This window comes from Dermacentor silvarum, chromosome 1 (genome assembly GCF_013339745.2).
Source record: "Dermacentor silvarum isolate Dsil-2018 chromosome 1, BIME_Dsil_1.4, whole genome shotgun sequence".
NCBI lineage: Eukaryota > Metazoa > Arthropoda > Arachnida > Ixodida > Ixodidae > Dermacentor > Dermacentor silvarum.
Window position 1 is genome coordinate 212420515 of NC_051154.1, and position 21854 is coordinate 212442368.

The following is a 21854-nucleotide window of genomic DNA, read 5'->3' on the forward strand; positions in this document are numbered from 1 at the left end:
ATTAACGACCGTCTGACCTGCATGGGCACTTAGACACGGTGTGTGCGCGATTTTGCTTTAAATAACGTCCCACATGCTACCTTCATCGCTTTAAAAAAATTCAGATAAAGTTCTGATCCCGCGTCCCGCCTCGTGATTGTACTTATGTCTTAGCTTCCCAAAAGTGATTTAGACTGCTTAATTTTAGTTTGCTCTCCCCTTTGATAATCATCATGTGTTTCATCAAAACCCCATTTCCTGTGTCCTTCATTACATCTTGCTGGCGCAGCGCCCGATTCATTGACTGATTGATAATATTTAACGTCCCAAAGCGGAACATGGGATATGGCAGACACCGTAATGTAGGGCTCCTGTATAATTTTGGCCACCTGGACATATTTACCGTGCACACAAAGCTCTGAACGAAAGCGTTTTTGCATTCAACTCACATTAGAATACGGCTGCCTTGACTGCGAGTTTAACCCACGTCCTCGCACTCAGCAGCAGAAGACTAAAGACAACTGAGCCATCACGACAACTATAGCGGCTCCCGACAGGTTGCAATATGAGAACTCCGTCTACGATCATATATTTTGTGACCATCACCTTGGTTTCCGGATCGAGGTCTTTCCCATTGCCCAAGATTATCCAGAGTGTGTTGTTCCCTTTCCCGTCACCGTTGCTGGGCTCCTTGGCAGCTGCCAGGCTAGTCGCACTGGTGTACGTGGTGCGGTCGTACTCGAACGGCGGCTGTTGGCGTATCGGAGTGACCGGCTCATCATGGCGTTGGTACGGGCTGAAGCCTTTCACGTGGCAGGAGCAGCCTGACGGGACGCGGAAGATGTCGATGTGCAGCCCTTTGCCTTTCTCGAAGGTGAGCAACCGCTGGTAGCTGTACACTTGGCTGCACGAGCTCTGGTATTTCTCGAGGACGTACGAGCACTGGCCGATTCGGTCTCCTGTGACGCAAAACACCCGCATGAAACAGGGTTTAAACACGAGGCATGACATGGATGGCCGGAGAGCACAGAAACTTATGCTATCGAAGTCTACAAACAAATTAATGACAGCACACTTCTCTTTGACATCTGCATAATTGCAAGATAAAAAGTTCACAACTTCAATACCCAGCGAGAAAGAGAGAGACAATTTGCAGGTTATTAAATGTGCCGCTGCATAGAGAGAACGTTGGGCTTGCCAGACCAAAAAGCACAAAACAACGCATCCAGCAGAGCAGGTAGCCGTTGTAACCGGGACATCAGTGACGTGCGGGATCATGAGAACGAGGGCCGGCTACACCGTAGTCAGAACTACTGCGAGGAGAGGAGCTTCACCACTTTCGCCTGTACCGACTGCGCTACAAGTTAAGTGGAGTAGCTACAGACATTTTCCCCAAATATTTCTACGTTTACACCATCCGTATTAGTATATGCAAGGAGCGCAAACACTCCCGTGGAAATGATGACAAAGCTCATAATGATAAAAAACAACATAAAGCAATAAAATTGACACAACTATTTGGGTAGAAAAAGATGTAGCTCCCAAGTTTACATAAATGAATAACTGGTTGTGAAAATGCTCGAAATGGCAAAGCACTCAGTTGAACTCTGAAGTGAGAGCACAGAAAACTATCCCTGTAATACCGAAAGCGCTGTATTATGATGAGACCCGCCGTTGCGGCGTAGTGGCTTTAGTTTTGCACTGCTAAGCCCGAGGTTCCGGGATCAAATCCCGGCCGCGGCGGCCGCATTTCGATGTCGGCGAAATGCAAAAACACCTCGTGTACCGTGCATTATATGTACATTAAAGAACCCCAGGTAGTCAAAATTAACCCGGCGTCCCCCACTACGGCGTGTCTCACAATCATATTGTGGTTTTGGCACGTAAAAATCCGGATATAAATGTTTTTATTACGATGTATCGTAACACCTTCAGATGTGTTTCCGACGCGGATAGGCTTCTTTTGTTTTCATGATGGTTAGTTTGCGTCACGCTTCTCCGCGGCCGCGGCTGAAAAAGCGCCAATTGAGACTTATATCTTGGCGGACACGCTCTAGTCGGTCAAGTTCTCTCAAAATGCAGAACCCGCATTTCCACTGATTTGTGGCTGAGCCCTTCAAACGGAAGGGGGCATGGGTACCTAATTGCTTGGTAGTGTTGTGTTGGCGGTGTCACCTACATGTAGCGCTGCTGTGTTGATAACTGTGGAGTTTACCCCACTTTCACCACTTGTCGCCACGAGTACACGATCATGCTAATGAATGTTCAGGCAGCCTTTGCCTGCGAATCCTCTAGCGGCATTAATTAGTGTTTTTTAAAGCGAAGGTTTCTGCACAGTCTCTTCCTTCGACTTTTCCACTGCTGCTGCTGCTTCTGCTGCTGTTGTCACTGTCGCTGTCTTGCACGCCGTGTCGGGAGGTGGTTCAGAGCGTGTATATACATGGCAAGAGCACGGCAGAGAGGAAAGGCGATGCGAGAAATTCGTTTAGGCCTTTCATCGCGTCGCTACAATGTCTTCTGGAGCTCCCTGGGTGTCGCCACAGTGGCCTCTCGACTGCTGTAATTATCCGGTACCCCCAGCGAAAGGATTGCAGAAACTGCAGCGCTTACTTTTTTACTAACGTACTAACAGTCCAGAAGGTAGGTAGATAGAATGGTAGAGAGAAGGTAGCGAGAGGAGGCAGAGATTGGGCAGAACCGACGCAGTCACGAAACCAGTGAATAACTTGTCACTCTTCGCTAGCATCTCACACACACGGGGGGAGGGTGGGAGAGGGAAAAAGCGACGTAAGAAGGCAAGGGAACGGTACTACTAGACACGCCAGCAGTTGCGTACAAACTGGATAAATTTTAATTCAACGTACGCTACACTACGTTCCTACTATTTTTGAAAAATAAAAACCCTGCAAATTTGTCAAGCGGACAACTGACGTATATGGCTTGCGGACACAAAGCCGAATTAAGGCACCGCCGCATATAGATGACACTACGGAACCGGCCGTCCATCAAATCAACACGTCTGTACCCGTCGGGGTAGCTTTGTAACTATGGGTCGCGGGTTCAATCCCGACCGCCGCAGTCGACTGGGGCGAAATGAAATAAACGCTCGTGTACTCAGATTTAGGTTCACGTTAAGGAATCCCAGGTGGTGAAAATCAAAGCCGAGTCCCCACATTCCACTTGCCCCATAATCAGATTGTGGGTTTGGCACGTAAAGCCCCATAATTTATTTAAAGTGCAACACTGCTGCGACGATGCGATGTGCCATGTGAGTTAATGACACTGCTAACCTTCTCGGAGGTTATGAATAATGGCGCACAACAACGCCTCAAGCTCACACATTTCGCTGCGTGTTCTGTGTACTACGCAGACAAACACAAGTGGTGACAAACACAACCTTTAACATCAACTCACGCCTCTCGTATTGCACTAAACGCTGATGAGCTTGACCATTCACCGAAAACAACGCCGCCAATGATCGTAAATTAACGCAAATGGCGCAGAAAGCCTCGTGTACATCGATTCACACATTGCGTTGGATCCGCATAATGTTTTTTTTTAATTTGTCATGGCTGGTGGCGTAGTAGTTTAACAGCAAAGATGGGCATTGGATTTCCCTATTAATCACGACTAACTGCGCATTTGTTACATTTATTGTTGTGGAAGCGCATTCAGCTGTTCCGTGAAAGGGCCCTTCATCAATTTATCGAGACTCGAGTGCCAAGGCGTTCCTTTTGACAGTATTTTTTCGGCGATATTGGCAATGTACGCAAAACCGCTTTCAGTAGGGAAAGAGCCCCTAACATGCTGCCATTGTAAAACTAAGTAGTCATTAGAAACCCCAGAAGGAAATATGTACTTCTTAAGACTGCGAAAGAATGTGCTTTAAAATGTAATTACACAAATGTCTCCTTGGTGGAATAACTTTGTGCAATACTTGGCGACATAAGAGCCGCACAGCCCACTTTTGGTTGTTCGGGACCAGATATTGCAAAAGAAGCGTTGAGCTGTTTATAAAACAGCATACTACAGTCACAGGGCAAGCACACGAAATCACCTGTGCAGCGTCCGAAGAGACATTGGTCTTTATGAGATACTTTCATTCTGTACGTTGTTTTTTGTGTGTTCTCTGTGTGTCATTTGTGTGCTGCATGTTTTTGGTGTAGCGTTCCATTTATCTTTTGATCACATTATCACCTGGAGCTGGTAGTATAGGCGTACAGCAAGGCAAAGCTTTCCAGTTACCATTAAAGTGCCTCTCTCTCTCTCTCTCTCTCAGAAGAGAAAACCGATAACCGTCACCTTTGGCAGGAAATCATGGTAGATGACCTTTGATAACCAACTCCGGAACTGGAGAATTCCACACTCACGATGTGGTCCTCTTGCTTTCACTTTCGCGGTAATAATTATAAATAATGAATGGAATGTGCTGTCTTCACATGCAGAGTGATCACGCAGTAGGCTATGAACTAATTGACAAACATTAGGTATGAATTTCAAAATTCTCGTGCTTTTTTTTCATTAGATATGAATAGTCAAGATAGTTGCCTATTATAATTCATGCGGTAAGCGCCAACATGTATAGTTTTGAATATACGCAAGACATAGGTGAATATAGCTTATTAGTACCACACTTGCGTTTGGTGTTTTCGATCTCTTTTTGCACCTGCCCTCCCGCATCTCTATAAATAAACCTTCTCAACTGTCTAGCTTGTTTGTCCTCAAAAACATGCATTACTGCAGCCGCCCCCCCCCCCCCCCAAAAAAAAAACAAAAAACAAAAACATTATGCAGATCCCACGCACTGAGGGAATCGATGCTATGCGAACCATTTTGCAGATATGGCTGACTATCCACCGTCGCTTGGAGTTCGAAAAGTTACCGGATGGACCACGGTGTTAGGTATCAAGCAAGCAGTTGTGTTTGTGACGACAGAAGCAAGACGACAGTGATGACGATAGTGTAACGGTGACGGCATGGCGAAAGTTGTGTTTTTACTCCGGCGAAGAACCAGTTACAACCTGTTACGTTACTACCTGGGACGGTCCCGAAGGTGGTACAATGTCGCGGAGCGTCTTCGTAGCGTTATCTGCTACGAAGAAAGGACTAGGGAATGTGGGCCGATCTCGAAGGTGGGGTGCAGTCTAATACAGCGCCTCAAAAGCGGCCATTAGGCAAGAATGGGAGGAACTGGCACGTTGCCGCTCCTGACACACGGGGAAAACAGTGGAGGCTTTAACAAATGCTGGAGTGGGGATAATGCCACAAAAGTGAAGCCGGACCACCGCCATCTTACCATAGGCACGAGAGAACGTTAGCGAATAGGGGAGAATATACGAAGCATCTTCTACCCATTCCTTGCAGATTTCAAGTGGGTAATTTCATCGCACAGACATCGTTCGACGTCTTCCTCTCTGTCACTGGATTGAGAAGGAAGCCTAAATGTCTTGTGAAATTTTATGGCACATCATGATATCAGTACACAGCCAAGCGCAATATTTTAGCCATAAACCACGAGCTTTTTTTACCAATAGACATATCATTTACAATAAGTCACTAAAAACAATTGAGCTTTGAGCGGAATTTCAGCTGTCGCATCATCCTTTCAGAGGTGCAGTATGGGCTTCACCTGGCTTCACCTCTGCTGGCAAGAAACTGCGGGCGCTGCCACACCAGAATTTTTTTTTAAAAAACCTCCTTGGTTTGTAATGGGAACTGGCGCGCGCACACGTGTGCTGGCACGTGGTGGTTTATGTGTGATACGTGCCAGTCGTCGCGAAAGAGCTAGTTGACACGGGTGCGAGAGAAACATGCTTGCGATCGTGACCTAACAGGCCCCGGGCTGCTGCGCTAAAGGTCAGATGTTCGATCACACCATCAGATACTGCAATTTTCTTTTTATTTATGCGGCCCAAAACGCGGCCAGACAAGAACCTACCTACTGCAAAAGGCCTGGGATGAGCCAAACAAAATTTTCGTCTCCTCTACAGTAGGCACCTGACCAAAAACATTAGGCTCGAATTCGGCGCGTTGCGCGCAACTCACACGAAACGGTTGCAGCGCGCAACCGTTGGCTTCGGCTGCGGTCGGACGATTTCTGGCAACACTGTGCAGTTGCAGAATGTAGCTCAAATGCAGTTCCAATCCAGCTCAAATCCTGCTCAAATCGAGCGCTTCATGTAGCATCAATTCTGCTCAAATCCTGCGCTTGTGTAGTTCAAATACAGCGCTAATGTAGCTCCACTAATGTTAAACCTGGGGAAGTGCGAATCAGTGTTGCGCCGGTGTAGCGCTGGAGGGAGGAGCAATCGAGAGCTTGTGGGGTGGGTGCGCCCTCTCTTGTGCTCTGCTGGCACCAGTCTGGCGTTTCAGAGTCGATTTAACAAGTTTCTGCTAATTAATGCGCTTAATGCTTGATTATTCCTGTCTTTTAAATTATTCTGAATCATATTAGTTTATTTTTAGCCGGTTTGATCAATTGTGCACTTGTTTTGACCCTGTTTTCAGCACATGTTTGTGAGTGTGATCACGACGGACGCCGCCGACAGCCCGGGCCCCTAAAGTTCTTCGCACCTAAAACATGCGTTTTCATGTCGTGATAGGCCCTACCCAGTGCTCTTCATCGCTCCAGCCTGCTACCAAAAGGTGGGCACCAGATATACGGGACGTTAAGACTACACCCCCAAGCTACATCTCTACAGCAGTGCCTTGTTTGTGACACCGAAGCTGGATTCACACGATGGGACGGATCACTGAGAAACAAAGTCCGCACACGAGCGTGGCGTGGCTTAGCTGCAGCGAATCGCGCTGCTAGCAGCTTGTCTGCAGCCTTGCACGCTGCACGATTCGTCGGCGCGGAGTAACGTCATGCTCGTCCGCCGAATTCGGCCAGTCGTGTGAATCCAGGGGTGTTAATACAGAGTCCATTGCCTAATTCAGCCATGTTGGCGTTTTGAGCCAATTGGAGAGGCTGTAGCAGCGCTGTGAGCCAGTCAGAGCTGACGAGATGGCGAATTCGACAATGTCCAGAATGGCACCCCAGCTTAACCGGATTTCTGCTGCCAGAAAATTGACTGAACTCCTCGGAAAAGCGAATCCGTAGATTAGTGGTTGCTTATTGCTGGCCACTTGAAAAGAACGCAGATGTCTTAAATAGCGCATAAAAGCAGAGCACAAAACGCAAGTAAGAGATTATTAAAAAGGAAAGCGAACGTTTGAATGTTGCTTCGTAGCATTTCACTTGTCAGCATTTCTTCCTTTCCGTTTTTTTTTTCGCACTGTTATATCGTAGCAGAGAACGAAGGCAACGAAAGCATAGACAGCCGCACAGGTTGGTCCGGTTGCGTTCTAGTAAGCTGCACAGTTACAGGGGGGACGCGCGTGAAACGACAGACTCGCCCTTGTCTGTCGTCTCGTGCCGTCTTTAAGTGCGCACTTTACAAGAATGAAGGGGTAACGAGACGTGAAGGTTTTCTTACAGGCACTTCTCCAGGCGCATAGTCTGGCGGTACTCGCCAATGTTCACGATGACCTTCCAGACGCCTAGATGGTTGCGGGCCCGGCGCGGCCGCTCGTACAGGATCTCCGACGGGCAGAGGAACCCGCCGTCCTGCGCATAGTCCCGTGGACGGTTGTCGCGTTCGGCGGCACCGAAGTAGTGGCGCTGCGTGTAGCGTTCTTCCTGCTTGCGCGTCACGCCGTCCACCTGGGGGCTCCGATCGCGGACCTCTGCGTACATGGTGTCGAAGCGCGCTCGTTGCCGGCTGATCGCGTCCAGGATGGCAGCCCTGCAAGGCATGTACATTCATCACGAAGGCCACAATCTCACAGGGAAGAAGGCATTACATGGAAGGGCGCTGTGGTTTTTAACGCACTGTCAATACGAAATTGCATTGTTCCCAGAACCCAGTCTAGTCGCCGTCGTTGTGATCCTATAGCACTGATCCTAGCAGTCGTTCTCAGCCACTGGTCCTCTAATATTTCTGAGCGTACGCAGCCGCACGCGTATCAGCTCTCGCGACATGTCGACACCGTTTCGACTGCGTAGCTGTCTAGATCACAGCCATCACATTAAAGTTCATGTAAAATGACACCCTACGTCACTTCTAACATTGTGCAAAACGCAGAAAAGTATGCAATCAGGACAAATAAAATTTTAAAGCTCTCAGTCATGTTTCAAAATCATGAAACATCGTCCACTGGGTGCTAAGTTGTGAGATTCGCAAATATTTATTACCTTTTGAGGTGTAGATGAAGGTCCTTCAATGTTTTAGGGTCGTTTTTTAGTGATGGTCACAAAAAGATTTCTTGCGGGTCCAATTTCAGACCGTGCAGAGGCAGTAGAGGAGTTGCAAGCAATGAACAAACCTTGCTTACTTAGTTATGAACGTCGGCGTCACACCGAAACACTGCAGATAACAATCAGTAAGTGATATTTAATTTAGGATTAAGCTTTACCTTTGGGAGCATGGACATTCAGGTCTCCAAGAGTACGTTACGCGATGTGAAAGTACCCGTGAGATAACAGACGTGTAAGGTGCGGCCAGCGAAGGGGAAATGGAAATAAAAACTTCCGACAGCTGCATATATCATGTATGTCAATTACCATGTAATCAATAATCACATAATTACTTGTTAACACATAGTGCGACTTGGCCGAATTCAAAGTGCTTTTCATGCGCAAGTGCTCTGTGACATTGGCCGGCTGCCTTCTCTAATAATATGTTTAGCATCAACGTTGGCTGGAATGTAGAATTCGAGCGGAATAGATTGTAGTTAGAACGGGCCGTGGTTCTGATCTTGCAGATACTGTTTTTGTTTCTTTGTTTTTTAACAAAACGCGTCTGTTGCTTTTTTGAGCACTGTTCGCATTATGAAGGTTACATTTAAAATAACCTGTCGTTATACAGACAGGAGTATTTCTCGACAGCTGCCAACCGCAAAACAACTGCGCATTCTACTTGAAAAAAAAAACAGAAACATGAGGCGGTTAAAGTTAATGCGGATACATGATGCTCTATTCTCCCTCTGACGGAATAGAATTGATGAAATTATTTTCAACCCAATTCTGCAACATCGAGAGCAGAGGGGTATAAAAGCGAATATTTCTTTTCACAGTGGGACATTATTATTTATTTATAAGTAGAATGAAATAATTACGGTCGGTGTAACGTCCCACACTAAAAGTTGAATAGGTATAGTTCACTTTGTCTGTTTAACCTATATAGTGCAGATGAAGAAATGCTATTCTACCGTAGAGATGAAGAATCCCCAAGAAACGCATTCCGTCGACTTTTCTTCCTTAAACCGCCTCAGGCTAATACAAACTAAACCAGCGCACAAATATCAGTGTACTAGGGGCCGAATCAACAAAGCTTTTTGTTCGTAAGTGCTATTTGCTATTGGCCGGCTAACAATACGTCCTGCATTGGGATTGGTTGGAATTTGCTCTTAACGATTCTAGCGTAAGATGTTTATGTGAATACGGGCCTTGGGACCGAAATCGCAAAGCTCTGAGATCCTAAGTGCTTCTCCGCTGCTGGCTGCCCACCTTCACTATTAACATTTTCAGCATCAGGAATGGCTGACATCTTTCTTAACGTTTTTGCGAATACGGGCCCCGATGTTTCATCATGTGTTATCAGCGTCTTTTGCTTTATGTCTTACATATGCGTCCGAAGGGACGAATATAAAGCTTATACAAAGGCTTTTGCATTGCGCCATCGTTAGAATGCAGCCGTTGCCGCGGCGAATCCAACCCGCGCGACCTCTTCTTATTCAGCGGCATAAAACCATAGCCACAGAGCCACCGTTATACAGGGTGTTTCTCACTTGGGCCAAACATTAAAAATATGCAAATGTCCACGCAGCTGGACACAACCAACGTAACGTTGTTTGCCGTCGCTTGGAGATACTGAGATTTTTTTTTGCATTCCGCCTAATTACATAATTAGTCTTAATTAATTGATCAACTTCTCAATTATTATAAATAAATGAAAAATGTCAATGCGAAAATTGTAGAGCAACATGAAAAACTCCCGATGCAGCTTTTTGTTGCTCAATACGTGCTACATAAAAGTATTTTCCGAGTGTGAAAGAAGCTCGCGAATACAGGCAAAATTGCGGCGCGACTTGCAGCTCGAGGCACTATCTGTATCATCTCCGCTCACAGAACCAGTCGCCCTCTGTTATTACGAAGTAATATTGTACGTGCACAACACGCTTCGTTATCCTTTGGTCATGTCCCAAATTTTAAAGAATTCGTTCCTATATGGAAGTAGTTCGTTAAAACGGCCAATCTTGCTACATTCATGCCGCCTTTGACGAACGCCAAAAATATATGTATATATTTAACCAAGGTGTCCGCCAGTTTCAATCTTATTTCTCAGCAACCTAAATGTACGCTAGTCCTGCTTCAGATGTCTCCTTCAAATTTCGCTGTCACACGCATGCGTTTGCGTTAGTTCCTACCGGATCCGATCAATCGTCGATTTGGCGGCGAAGCCCACCAACAATTTCTTCAGGCAGATTTTTTTTTTTTTTTTTTTTGCGATATCAGTTTTCTGAGTTGACCTTTCTCCGTTGCCTTGGAGTCTCAGCCGAGCTGCTTGTCGTTCATTTATCGCCAAGTTGCTGAAATTTGCGGTCGATTCCATTTGTACGTCTGTCTTTTCCTCGTGGAGAAATGGTTCCAACCGAGGGCTGTCAATTCTGGTGTTATCAAGGTTCCTGTCAAAACGAACAGCACGCTCACTGTTCGGGGTTATTTATGTTCTTCATGGAAAGCCCGAGGGAAGGAGCGGGGCGCCAGACGGCAGACGATTGAATCGCACCAGAAGGCTTGTCTTCCCTTTCTGATATCCCGAGTCCCACGATTCTCATTATTGGCGCTGGTTGGCGTGGAAGTCATGGCGGACGATGCGTCGCAGACAGAACATTTAAGATTAGTCGCCGCGTCGAACCCTTTGCTGTGAATTACACAGAACGTTGGCGAAGTCTTTCCGAGCCACATTGCGCTGAAAGCTGTAAATGGTGCTTTAATTATTGTAATATATGCGAGAATAATATTTTGTAGTGGTGGCCTTCTCGGTCGCAATACTTTGCGCTGCGAAAGAGACGTTGTAGCCAAAGTTGGATGACTTTCTGCCATGCGCTGTTTTTCAAGCAATTGTCGCGGGTGCCGCTCGACTCTGAGCTCTAGAATAATGGAGCTTTGTCTGGGCCAAATTTTTGTCTTGTCAAGAGACGCTCAGATGGCGTTGTTGCCGAAATTGTCGAGGATGGAAGGCGGATATATACAAAACTCACATGGATCAAGAACCAAAGACTGCCTACTGGTTTTTAAGGACAACAACAAGCGCGAACGAATTCGAGGCCACATTATCGGAGCCATGTACACAAAGAAAAACTACGTTACGCTAGTTTGGGTCGGACTGTCCTAGCCTTTGCGAAACGCGCTAAAATGGCGCTCCTGAAGTTTTTGCGATACACAGGCCCCAGCCACTTTGTTGGAAACAAAAAACAAAATGAATAGCATAAAGTTCGCGTGTTAGTGTATTTTGTGTGCATGCGTGTATTTGTCGTGCCCGCGTTTCTGTGTTTCTTGTGCGTGTCTCCGTGCGTGCCTGTGTACGCGTAGAATGGGAAGAAGGGGAGGGTAGGAGCGTGGAAGAGGGATTATATGGGACCCTAACGGATGTTTTATAGAAAAGTAAACGTTCACGGGAATTCTGCGAAGGGTCGGTTGTGAACACTTGAAACATTTTAGCTCGCCTCTAATGAGGAGTTTAATGCGATGGATGACTCAAAGTTCGTCTCTCGCAGAAACCCACAGTGCGGGAGAGAAGAAGAGAAAGAAGAGGAAGTAGATGAATCAGGACAATTTCCTTGCTAAATTCTTAAACCTTGGGGTATTTTACTTTTCTTTTGATCTTTTTTATTATTATTTGTCAGGTACTTCCGGCTGCCTTTTTGGAAGTCATGGCAGTAGTGGGCACATCGGTTTTGTAAAGAAGAATAAATTACGCATTGCAACCATCCAAGTCTAAAAAACTGATAACAATAACAGTATTGCATAAAAATACAGAGAAAGCAGATGTGATTGAATGGCAACTGGAAGCGAGAACAAGAAAAAGTACGCAATCATCAGTACTGCAGAAAGCGCGCACTTTCACGGAATGGTATTTTTTCTGAGACAATACCGCAGGCACAAGAGCACCGAATAAGAAAGTGTGAAAACATTTATCTGTTTGTAGCCATAAGCCAAGACGCGAAAGAGCTATTCAACATGAAGATAATAAACAAGACTCCCGAAGTTAATAGAAATCGTAACAAAGGAAAAGGTAAACAAACAGTTGCTATCCAGAAACTGATACATGAGTACAGGGTCTGAATCCCGGAACCTTTCCGCTAACACAAGCAAACTGCAAAAGTAAGGGAGAAGTGCTTAAGGTTTAGACAATAGTGACACGTATACGATGCAAGCTTTATGCAGAATGAAAAAAAGAAGAAAAAAAAAGAAACCACTGCCGATAAATATCACAGGTAAGGTTGCACGGCAGACGTGAAGGCATCGGCTGATGATGACCCGACTATCTCACATGTAAGCTTGTTCCATTTCGCTATGGTTCGAGGAAAAAAAGGAAAAACGGTATGCGTTTGTTTTCACTCGTGGCATAAGAATCGTCTTGCTGTTTCCATCTCGTTGGCCTATGCGCTGTTATACTGCATGTAACCTGTGAATTACATATTTATCCTACTGTTTGCGATATTAAAGAGCATTTGCAGTCGGTGTAGTTTCTAGCGAGATTCTATAGTAGGAAGACCGCTTAGTTGCCTAAGGTTAGTAGCCGACACATGCCTGCCATAGGCGTTGAAGATGAACCTTAGCGCTTTTTTCTGAACACGTTCAATGCAGTTTGTATCAGCTTTGGTGTGCGGATCCCAGACGACGTCTGCATATTCCAATAACGGTATAACTTACGTCGTGTAGGCCACAAGCTCAGTTTTAGAAGTGCAATGTGTTAGCCGATTTCTTAGCATGTAAAATTTCTTCAAAGCCAAAGGAACTATGCATTTCACATGACTGCTCCAGGTTAGCATAGAGTTTAGATATAATCCCAAGTATTTAAATTGGTCTACATCAACTAATGAAACATTGTTGATGCTATAGGTGCGGATGAGCGGCATCTTTTTGCGTGCAACTCTCATCTGAAGACACTTGGAAACGTTTAGTCACATTTGACATAATAAGCACCAGCTGTTAATTGCTGGCAAGAAGTTGTTTAGTATTTGTTGTTCTTCATCTGACTCAATGTGCATGTGTGCAACAAAATCGTCGGCAGATAAACGAAAACACACTCGAGAGTTAATTTGTAAATATTTATTAATAAATTAAAAAAGGTAGCGGCCCAAGCACTGATGCCTACGGCATGCCTGAGAGAACGGATAGAAATTCTGAGTTCGAGTTGCCTATATGATGAAAATGCGAATGAATTGTGTCGCCCTGCCTCCCGGTAAGCTGTTGCTGGCGCTCGCAGATTCTAATTTGGCAGAGCTTAATTAAATGTGTCACCGTACATGTCTCGAAGAAAACTCCAGGCGATCAATTAAGGCTATAATAACTGAGGTCGCACTTTATTTGGCCCACAAGCTGGAAAAGGTCGTCAGTAAACTTCTTTGACTAGAACTGGAAAATAGAACAACATAAATGTCCAGATTCGGTTGATATCGTCACACATGACCGATAAAACGAATAAATTAGGTTAACTGTAGGTACGAGCACGCACAACTGGGAAACGCTACATAGCACAAAGTCGATATGAAGACGAGGAGGAAAGCGTCAGCAGCACACACACGAGAACGCCTCAAGGCACTATACAACCGGTCACTGAGGCCTGTCAACTGAAAGCTGCTCAGCACCGCTCGAATTCCTTTCTGCTTCAGCACAGTTCGAGGCTGGATCCCCAATATATTTCGCCTCCGAAAACGGACTGGCACGTAATCGGGTTAACGTGGTTTGGAAATAAAGGCGCTGAACCTCGTGGCGAGGACAATGGGGCGGTCGATCGCCTCCTCACATCCGCAATGACGGCAGCACCAGGCATTCGAGTAAGAAATGAACAAGAATTTCAAAAAGCTGCTACCAGCAACGAGAGACACAGCATATAGCACTTCGATTGGAGCGGGGTTGTCGCCTAGTTGTAGTCAAGCTTCAAAAAGGTCAGGGGCAAAGAAGAGTTTGGAAGATGGGGGCGACAAGAGTTTCGCGAATTTTTCCAAGTTAGCATGCCAACAAATTGAAGTTTCCTCGCAGCTTTCATCGATAGCGGTATCAGACCAGTCTAGCCTCTCGATGAGTGGGCGGTTGGAGATCCCTCTGAGAAATTGTCGCCGGTGATATCTCAATGACTTGAGTGCCACCACTGAAAGATGAGAGCGGGTTGTCGTGTGGACAACATGGTTCCCTACTTCACTATACGTACAACCTCGCAGGCACAAACCCACCTGCTTAAATTTCACAAAAAAAATAAAAAAAAGAATTAACGCTGGCCTACGATTGAAGAAATATCCTAGGCTCAGCAAATTTAATAAACAACAAAAACAGGGAAGTATATTGTTAAGAAGGACATTATGGTCGGCCTCTTCTAACGAGCTCCCCTGCACTGCATGGGTGAAGCGAAAGCGCAAAATAACCAGGAATATGTTGATTATGACAAGCGGCGTGGAGAGCAAAGACAGGAAGAGTTGTGTAATCTGCAGGGCCTACCTATAGCCGTGCCAGCATTCCCAGTAATTGTTTCGCACGAGCGCCACTTGTCAATTGCGCTAGAACCTGAGCCCTGAGTGAATATTGAATATAGATTGGCACTGCTTCAGTAATGACTGTTACAAGACATGCAGGAAAGGCTAAAAGAGAGGACGGGGTTTGAATTCCTTCGGGATTCGGAGCTACTTCGTCATTTCTTCATGATTCGGAGTCGCGCGCCGTATGGGTTGGCAAGCGAAGTGATTGATGGTGCATAGAGGATGGCGTGGGGCTCTTCAGAGAAAAGCGGTAAAGCACGTGGGCAGCAGCTCTACTAAAATACTGCTGGTCTAAACCCGCGCTCTTTAAATAATCAAGTGAAGAATAGATGACCTGTAAGCTAGCTAGTATCCCGCAAAGGCTCGGAATAAAACGCCAATGACGGTGACGGGAAATCGTCGAGAAGGGCAAGAGCATCTGGCTAAAAGAGACGCCACGTATAGTGGGTGGAGGGACTTCCGAATAACCTTGACCACCTTCCAATGACCTTTCTTTTTTGTCAGGATTCTTTTTACTTTCCATTCTTGTTGACCTTATTGGATATAATAGCATGAGATCGTGGATTCATTTCACGACCACCCAGGTCGCACTCAGAAAGGGGCCGAATGAAAGAATTCCCGCTTACTTAGATTTGTGAGCAGGTTGAATAACCCCCAGATGGTCAAAATTAATTCGAAGCCCTCCACTACGGCCTTCCTCAAAGTGCCAGTGCTGCTTTGGGACCTTGAACTCCCTGAATCAGTGAAAGAAATATAATATGTGTTTCTCGTTTGCTGTAAACTTCATTATGATCTCTTTCATACTATGCTAATTCCAAGCCAAATACTCCAAGCCTTCAGCTTGACTTATGATCATAATATACCAGAGTGTATTCTCAACACAAAACTTTGCGGAAAATCTTAGTAGTAGATTTTTATGGCGCAAGGTCAACTGTGGCCAAAGATCGCCGATTGCGCAAGATGTGGTGCCACAAAGCGGAAAAAGGGGTGCTGTTTTGAATGCGACAATGAAATTCCCAGCAATATTTAAAAGCCATGACAATCGACATTAATTTTCTATAGTGGAAGTCCCGTTAATTTTTATTTTGTATTTAGCTCGAGAAAAATGGGTATCATGGGGCAGACACACGAGTTTTTTTAAGAATATTATTTGCGTCCAAGTTGTATTGCCGAATATTTCTGGCTGCCGTAAGCATGAATATGTGGTGTAAATAATTCATAACTTCAAGAACCTCAAGAAAACACTTATGCCTTGTATACGCTCGTGAATATAGCGTGCTGAGAGGTCCATGACTTCATGTAAAACGTGATGTGGTTGCGTTTTTCATAGAATTGAGCGATAGCAGTTTCTTTCTCGTGAAAGAAATTAATTTATATTAATTGAAGCTAGAATCGAATATAGTGAGTGAATATAAAACTTACATTATTGTCGTACTTCCGGAAGTAAATTTTATATCGAAGTGACTTGCATATGACATGACACATTTGTAGTAAAATATATCAAAATTGATTTAAAGGAATTTGTTTCTAGTAATATTTGTCTTCAATGAGAGAAAAATGAGAAAGAAAAGAACCAGGCTGCTTTCTCAGTCTGTGATCGTCTCTGAATGACGTTCGTTCACTGTTTTTGTTCAATATGCGACTTTGTGTATTCGAATCAGTCTTTACTTTGTTCTTTTGAGTGTACAGTCATCGACTTGCATACATAAGGAATTATGTACTTTTGTTCTGCGCTGTGTACAACGTCATTTTTGCCCCTTTTTTTACGTGTACTGACCTGCCCTGCGTCCATGCGCTGGTAATCTGTGCTGTGTTTAAAACTGGACGTTCAAGTGCCGCAGGTAGAAGTATCATGCGTTTTGACTATGCGTACAATGAGGTGCCTGCTTTTAATAATCTGCAATGTCAGGCTGCGCTTGTCACGCAATGTCACGCAAGGTTTTATTCCTTCGGTTGTCACAACCTTTCGACCGCTGTTATTTTTCTTTTTTTTTTCAACATAATTGTCGCCAGGGTTTATTTTTATATTTGTCGGTGGCATATTTTCCCAGGCTCACATAATTTAATAAACATCAATAACATCCATCCGACGTCCATTGCTCTATATCATCTTCACTGTCTGATGAAATACAATGCAGTGAAGATAATGTATTGGACAATGAGGGAGTCTAGAAGACGGGCCGACAGCAAATATGATTTCCTCGTTTGCAACAGAAATCTACAAACATTTTTTGAAATCAATTTCGATATATAATCCTGCGAAATGCACGATCTTATTTCTTGATAAAAATTTTCCCCAAGACATGAAATTTATAACAAATTTGTCATATGCCTACCAACATTACTCCTAGGCATGGAACCAGGGGTAACTCACATGGCGAACATGACCAGAAATCTGCCATATTACGGGCAGTTCTTGCGCCCCCAGTGGCTTTGTGAAACCATATTTAGACCATAACGGCGGTATTGCGTAGCACGCTAATGTAGGAAAAAAAGGACAGACAAGTCTAAAGAGCGCTTTCTTTATTTATTATAGCACTCTCTAATCTTCTGTGTCCTTTTTTTCCTACATTAGCGCGTTACGTAATAAATACAGATTTAGACAAGTAATGCACACTGGCTGACCCCCCCACACACACACACACACACGGGGGGGGGGGGGAGTATTCGAACTTGATGTAACTCTTGTTGTGTTGTGTGATTTCCACGAGTGCATTGAAGTTTGAAGCACTGTGAAAAACTAATCAGCCCCGTTTGTCGTGTCATGGGAACGTCCTTCAACAAGACAACAAATAATATATCCAAAATTAGCTGTCGCTGCACGAAAGGGCTTCTCACTAACTGTGGTGAACAACGAAATAAGATCTTGGTACGTGTAAAATAAATCAACAGGGAAGGTCAGCAAGATGCATGTGTGAAGCACCACGAAGCACCACGAGGATGTTGTGACACCACCATGGATCGCACACATTGGTTCCAAGTATGTGGAAAGAGAGGATAACGTGCCAAACCTGTCTCGAAGTTACGAAGCCTTAAATGGCACAGCGGCACGCACACAATACTGCACTCCATTCGGTGACATTTTTTGGAACAACTTTCTTCTTTCTTCGAATGCGCTGCTGAGCGTCATCTGTTTCCCTACCCATGCTACCCTATTTCTTCTACTTCTTCTTAATAATATTTATTTATTTATTTATTTATTTATTTATTTATTTATTTATTTATTTATTTATTTATTTATTTATTTATTTATTTATTTATTTATTTATTTATTTATTGTGCACATTCAGGATTTACTCTAGAATAAGCTGTATCTTCGCGATTCCAGTCTCATTCTGCATGGCGTTCTCGTGGTTACATATAGGTACTTAGTTTCGCTCAAAAGGAGGTCTCAGCGTCGTATCTATGTAGGAGAACGCTGATACCCTGCACCGAGACAGAAGAGTTGCAAGCATGCGTAAGAATGAAGATCAAGACCAGAAAAACTTAAGTCTTGCGTCGCTAATTGGCTGTTTCGAAGCGTAAGATACCTATACGATAAACACTAACCTGGCCATCCTGATGAATTTTTTTTTAATCTGATGAAGACGGAAAGTGGTCAGACAGAACAACCAACCAACCTACAAGACAAGTGTCATTTTTCTTTTATACGTACATCTTACCGCGAGAAAAAAGAAAATGCACCTACTGGGCACAGCTGGTCACACCCAGCTGCTGCCGCGATTGATCTTTTGGTGTGGTTGGCGCACGTAACTTTCGCTTCTTTTTTATGTTTTGTAATAGCGTTCGCCCCAGCACCGTAGGTATAGGCAGCGGAAAATCGAAGCCCATCAAGGCGACGGCAGTTGCAGCTCCTATCGAGCGCCACTCAAAGGCTACGATAAACATGCGCCGTTTGCTCAAGGAATCCTGGACGAGATGCCAGCTGCATGAGGAAAGGTCTCTCTCGTGATTTCTTCCATGGCGCTGCGCTCTGTGCGCCTAGAAGCACGCTATATTCCGCACCGCTTGTGTCGTGCTGTACGGACGTTAACGAAGCCATTTCGCATTGTTCATATCTCCTCTGCGCGCTCCTATAGATACTTCCGAACCGCCTGAACGCTGTGGTTGTCGACGTTAACCTTGCGCCGTGGATTGAATAAGTGTACCGTTCTTCGGCTCATACATTTCTCGTCATGTTTATGCACTAGGAATGCGAGGATGTGTAGAGCAAGGTAACCAAGTTACCTTGTTTTGTTATTTACAGAAGCTGCGAAGGTGCTTGTAAAACAACGCCGCAGTACTGACAAGATAACTGTGGCACCACTGAAAAAGCGTTATTCCTATATTGCGCTGCATATCTTTATGAAAGTATCGTGATGACGCTTCGCTTTAGTTATCTGGCCAGGGCATGCGCGCAAATTTAAAACCCACAGAGATGACCAGCACGCTCGTAGAAGTTTACAGTAGGCACCAGGTAATGCGTGAACCTAAAACTGTGTGAACCAGTGGCGATAAAACCTTCCATTAGAAACCACTAATTTAAGATCTGTCTTGCTGTAGATTTAACTGATGCTCACGAATCGTGCAAGCAAGGCGGAATCATACCGATGTGCCTACCAGGCGAAGTACATGCTTCCGTGCCTCACTCCATAGAAGCTTCTGTTACGTTTTGCAATTCAGTTGCCTGAAGATTTAAAACGTCGGTAGCTTTCTTTCATGCATGGGTCGATGAAAAGCAGAACTATGCGTGCCGTGCGTATTGCACATCAGAAAAGCATTAGAGAAGGGATCCGATTGCGCACAGGCGTGGAGTATCAAAGATCTGTGCACAGTGATCGAGGTAACTCAGTGTTGAAGTACGGGCTTTAGCTTGCGCAATATTCAGTCTGTCCAAATTCGAGGAATTATCTTTACATTCAAAGGCGTGCTATTCCGTGGCATATGCACGTGACCTGGCTGGTATTTTCTATGCTACGAGTTCCACAGAGCGCTGCTATTCTTGGGGGGGGGGGGGGGGGGGGTGCGTAAGGCTGCTGTAAAGCCGCGCCAATTGGGGAACGTTAATGTTCTTAAATGAGCAGGAAAAAAGTGTACAACTTTTCTTTAGTTTCAGGAACAATTGCTTTAGGCGCATCATGGATCCACGCTTTAGTGAAAGTGGTGCTTCGTAGAACAATGTGGAAATCGTTGCCTCATTCCTCAGATGTTCCACGAAACCGCCATTATTAGCAGCGAAAGCTTTTTCGATGCTGAGAAATGCACGTAATATGTGCGAGCACTTCTGTGAGCTACATCTAAACTCTGCCGGCATTCAAGTTGGACAAGCAAAATGATGGCTTCGTTTCGGTAAAGGAGGGTTCTTCCCTCTCGATCTAAGCTTCTCTCTTCCTTCTCTGCTCCTTGCTGGCCATCGCCATCCTGCTGCGGTGGATAGCGACTGCGGATTTCTGCTAGTGCGCATGAGGTCGAGGCTGCGTTCCCAGCCGCTCCTGCCGCATCATGATGGAACGAATCGCAAAAGCACCGGTCGAAGGCGATTTCCTTGCGCATTAAAGAACCCCCAGGGAGGGAAAATTATTAAGGAGCACTCCATAGCGACGTCTTTCATAATCGAGACGCAGTTTGGGAAGTAAATCTGCTTGGATTTTTGTTATTACAGCACATTGTCTCAATACGCATTGTCGTCTGCATCTTATAGAGCTATATAACGTACATGTAATGTTTTTCAAGGAAGACGAATTACCATTGATACTTGAAAATATTTTTTGTGAGCTTCTGGTGAAACGGACGTGATAACGGCATTTATTAAAAAACGGGCAGCGTTCTTTCTTTCTATCTTTCTTGTTTTTCTCCTTCATCCCGTTCCTTTTTTTTTTCACTTTACTGTGTATAGTACCCGTGTATGAGCGCAAGTTCCTTTTCTGCATTCTTTAGGAACGTGCTCTAGTTTTCGGCTACTGCTTCATCAAGATATCGGTAGTGCAGCGATAACTTCCACCAGTTATTTGCCTGAGCCATCGTTTTCTGCCTGATTGTCATTAGGTTCGATGTGACGATACGCCAGAGCCCGTTCTTGAGGGATGCTTCAGCGCGCATGATGGATTTTGCAAGCTCTGGCACTGGGCCGGAGTTAACGCCACCGTTTGTGCACGCGAGAACGGGAGTTAAGCAGATGCAATAGGGGTGAGATTATGGGGAACTGACTTGCCATTAAATACTAACAGATGTTAGGAAAAAAATGTTTGTTAACCTGGGGCTGAAATATATCTTTTCATTCGTAGGTGCCGTTGCTATTGGCCGACCACCTTGGTTAATTATACGTCCACCATGAAGCGTAGAGATGAGACCTCACAACCTTAATATCTTAGTCAATGGACAGTGGCATTGGTTCTGATAATTGACGGCAATATTGTTGCATTTTTAGTCATTATATTTTGTAAATTATCGAGTTCATTTCACTCCTTTCGTGAGCCTAGCCGTACTTTTCTGTAACAGTAGTAACTGTGTCAAACTGATTGTACATAATATGTCGTTATAGTTGTTCTTTTTGTTGCTGTGGGCTAACAGTCTAAATCCCGACCCCCATGGAGCGATTTTCTTGCGAAAAACGGGCGAATGGCCGCTCGTGGCATCCGCCCGGCGGCCGTTGGCTGTTCGCCGTCGATCAAGGAGGGCTAGATATGTTCGCAGGTGGTCAACCACTCGCCGGAAGCGGCGAATGAAGGCTGTCAGCGCGGACCAATCAGGGCGCGGTCGCGTCCGACTTCCTGCCGCCGCATTTGACTCGGATAGCCAGGGAAAGATTTAGAGAGAACATGGCGACAAAAGCGGCGCGCATCGCGTACAATGATCGACTGATCACAGCCGTCTAGGCGCGACCAATATGGTTCAGTTGCAGAATAATGATTCAGTTGCAGATACAAAACTATTTTTTCACTTCATTTTACTGGCAATGAAATCACGTTGTTTCTAGCAACACTGAAATCGTGGCGGCGGCGGCCGCCTGTTTTTCGCCGCATGTGGGTGCAGCACGGCGGCGGCACGCTGGCGTTTCGTCGCGCTGGTGCCGGCCGCACGAAGTTCGCGGT

General features: G+C 45.2%; 1 protein-coding gene across 1 annotated transcript in view; it reads right to left on the reverse strand.

Moving 5' to 3' along the window:
- Positions 1-21854, reverse strand: part of LOC119436839 (neurotrophin 1) — a 111809-nt gene that overhangs the window by 12818 nt on the left and 77137 nt on the right. Inside the window, exons 5-7 of the mRNA XM_037703831.2 lie at positions 7458-7766; positions 3917-4005; positions 586-938 (exon numbers count right to left, since the gene is read on the reverse strand). Of these exons, the coding sequence (XP_037559759.1) occupies positions 586-938; positions 3917-4005; positions 7458-7766 (751 nt within the window). The remainder of the gene's footprint in view (positions 1-585; positions 939-3916; positions 4006-7457; positions 7767-21854) is intronic.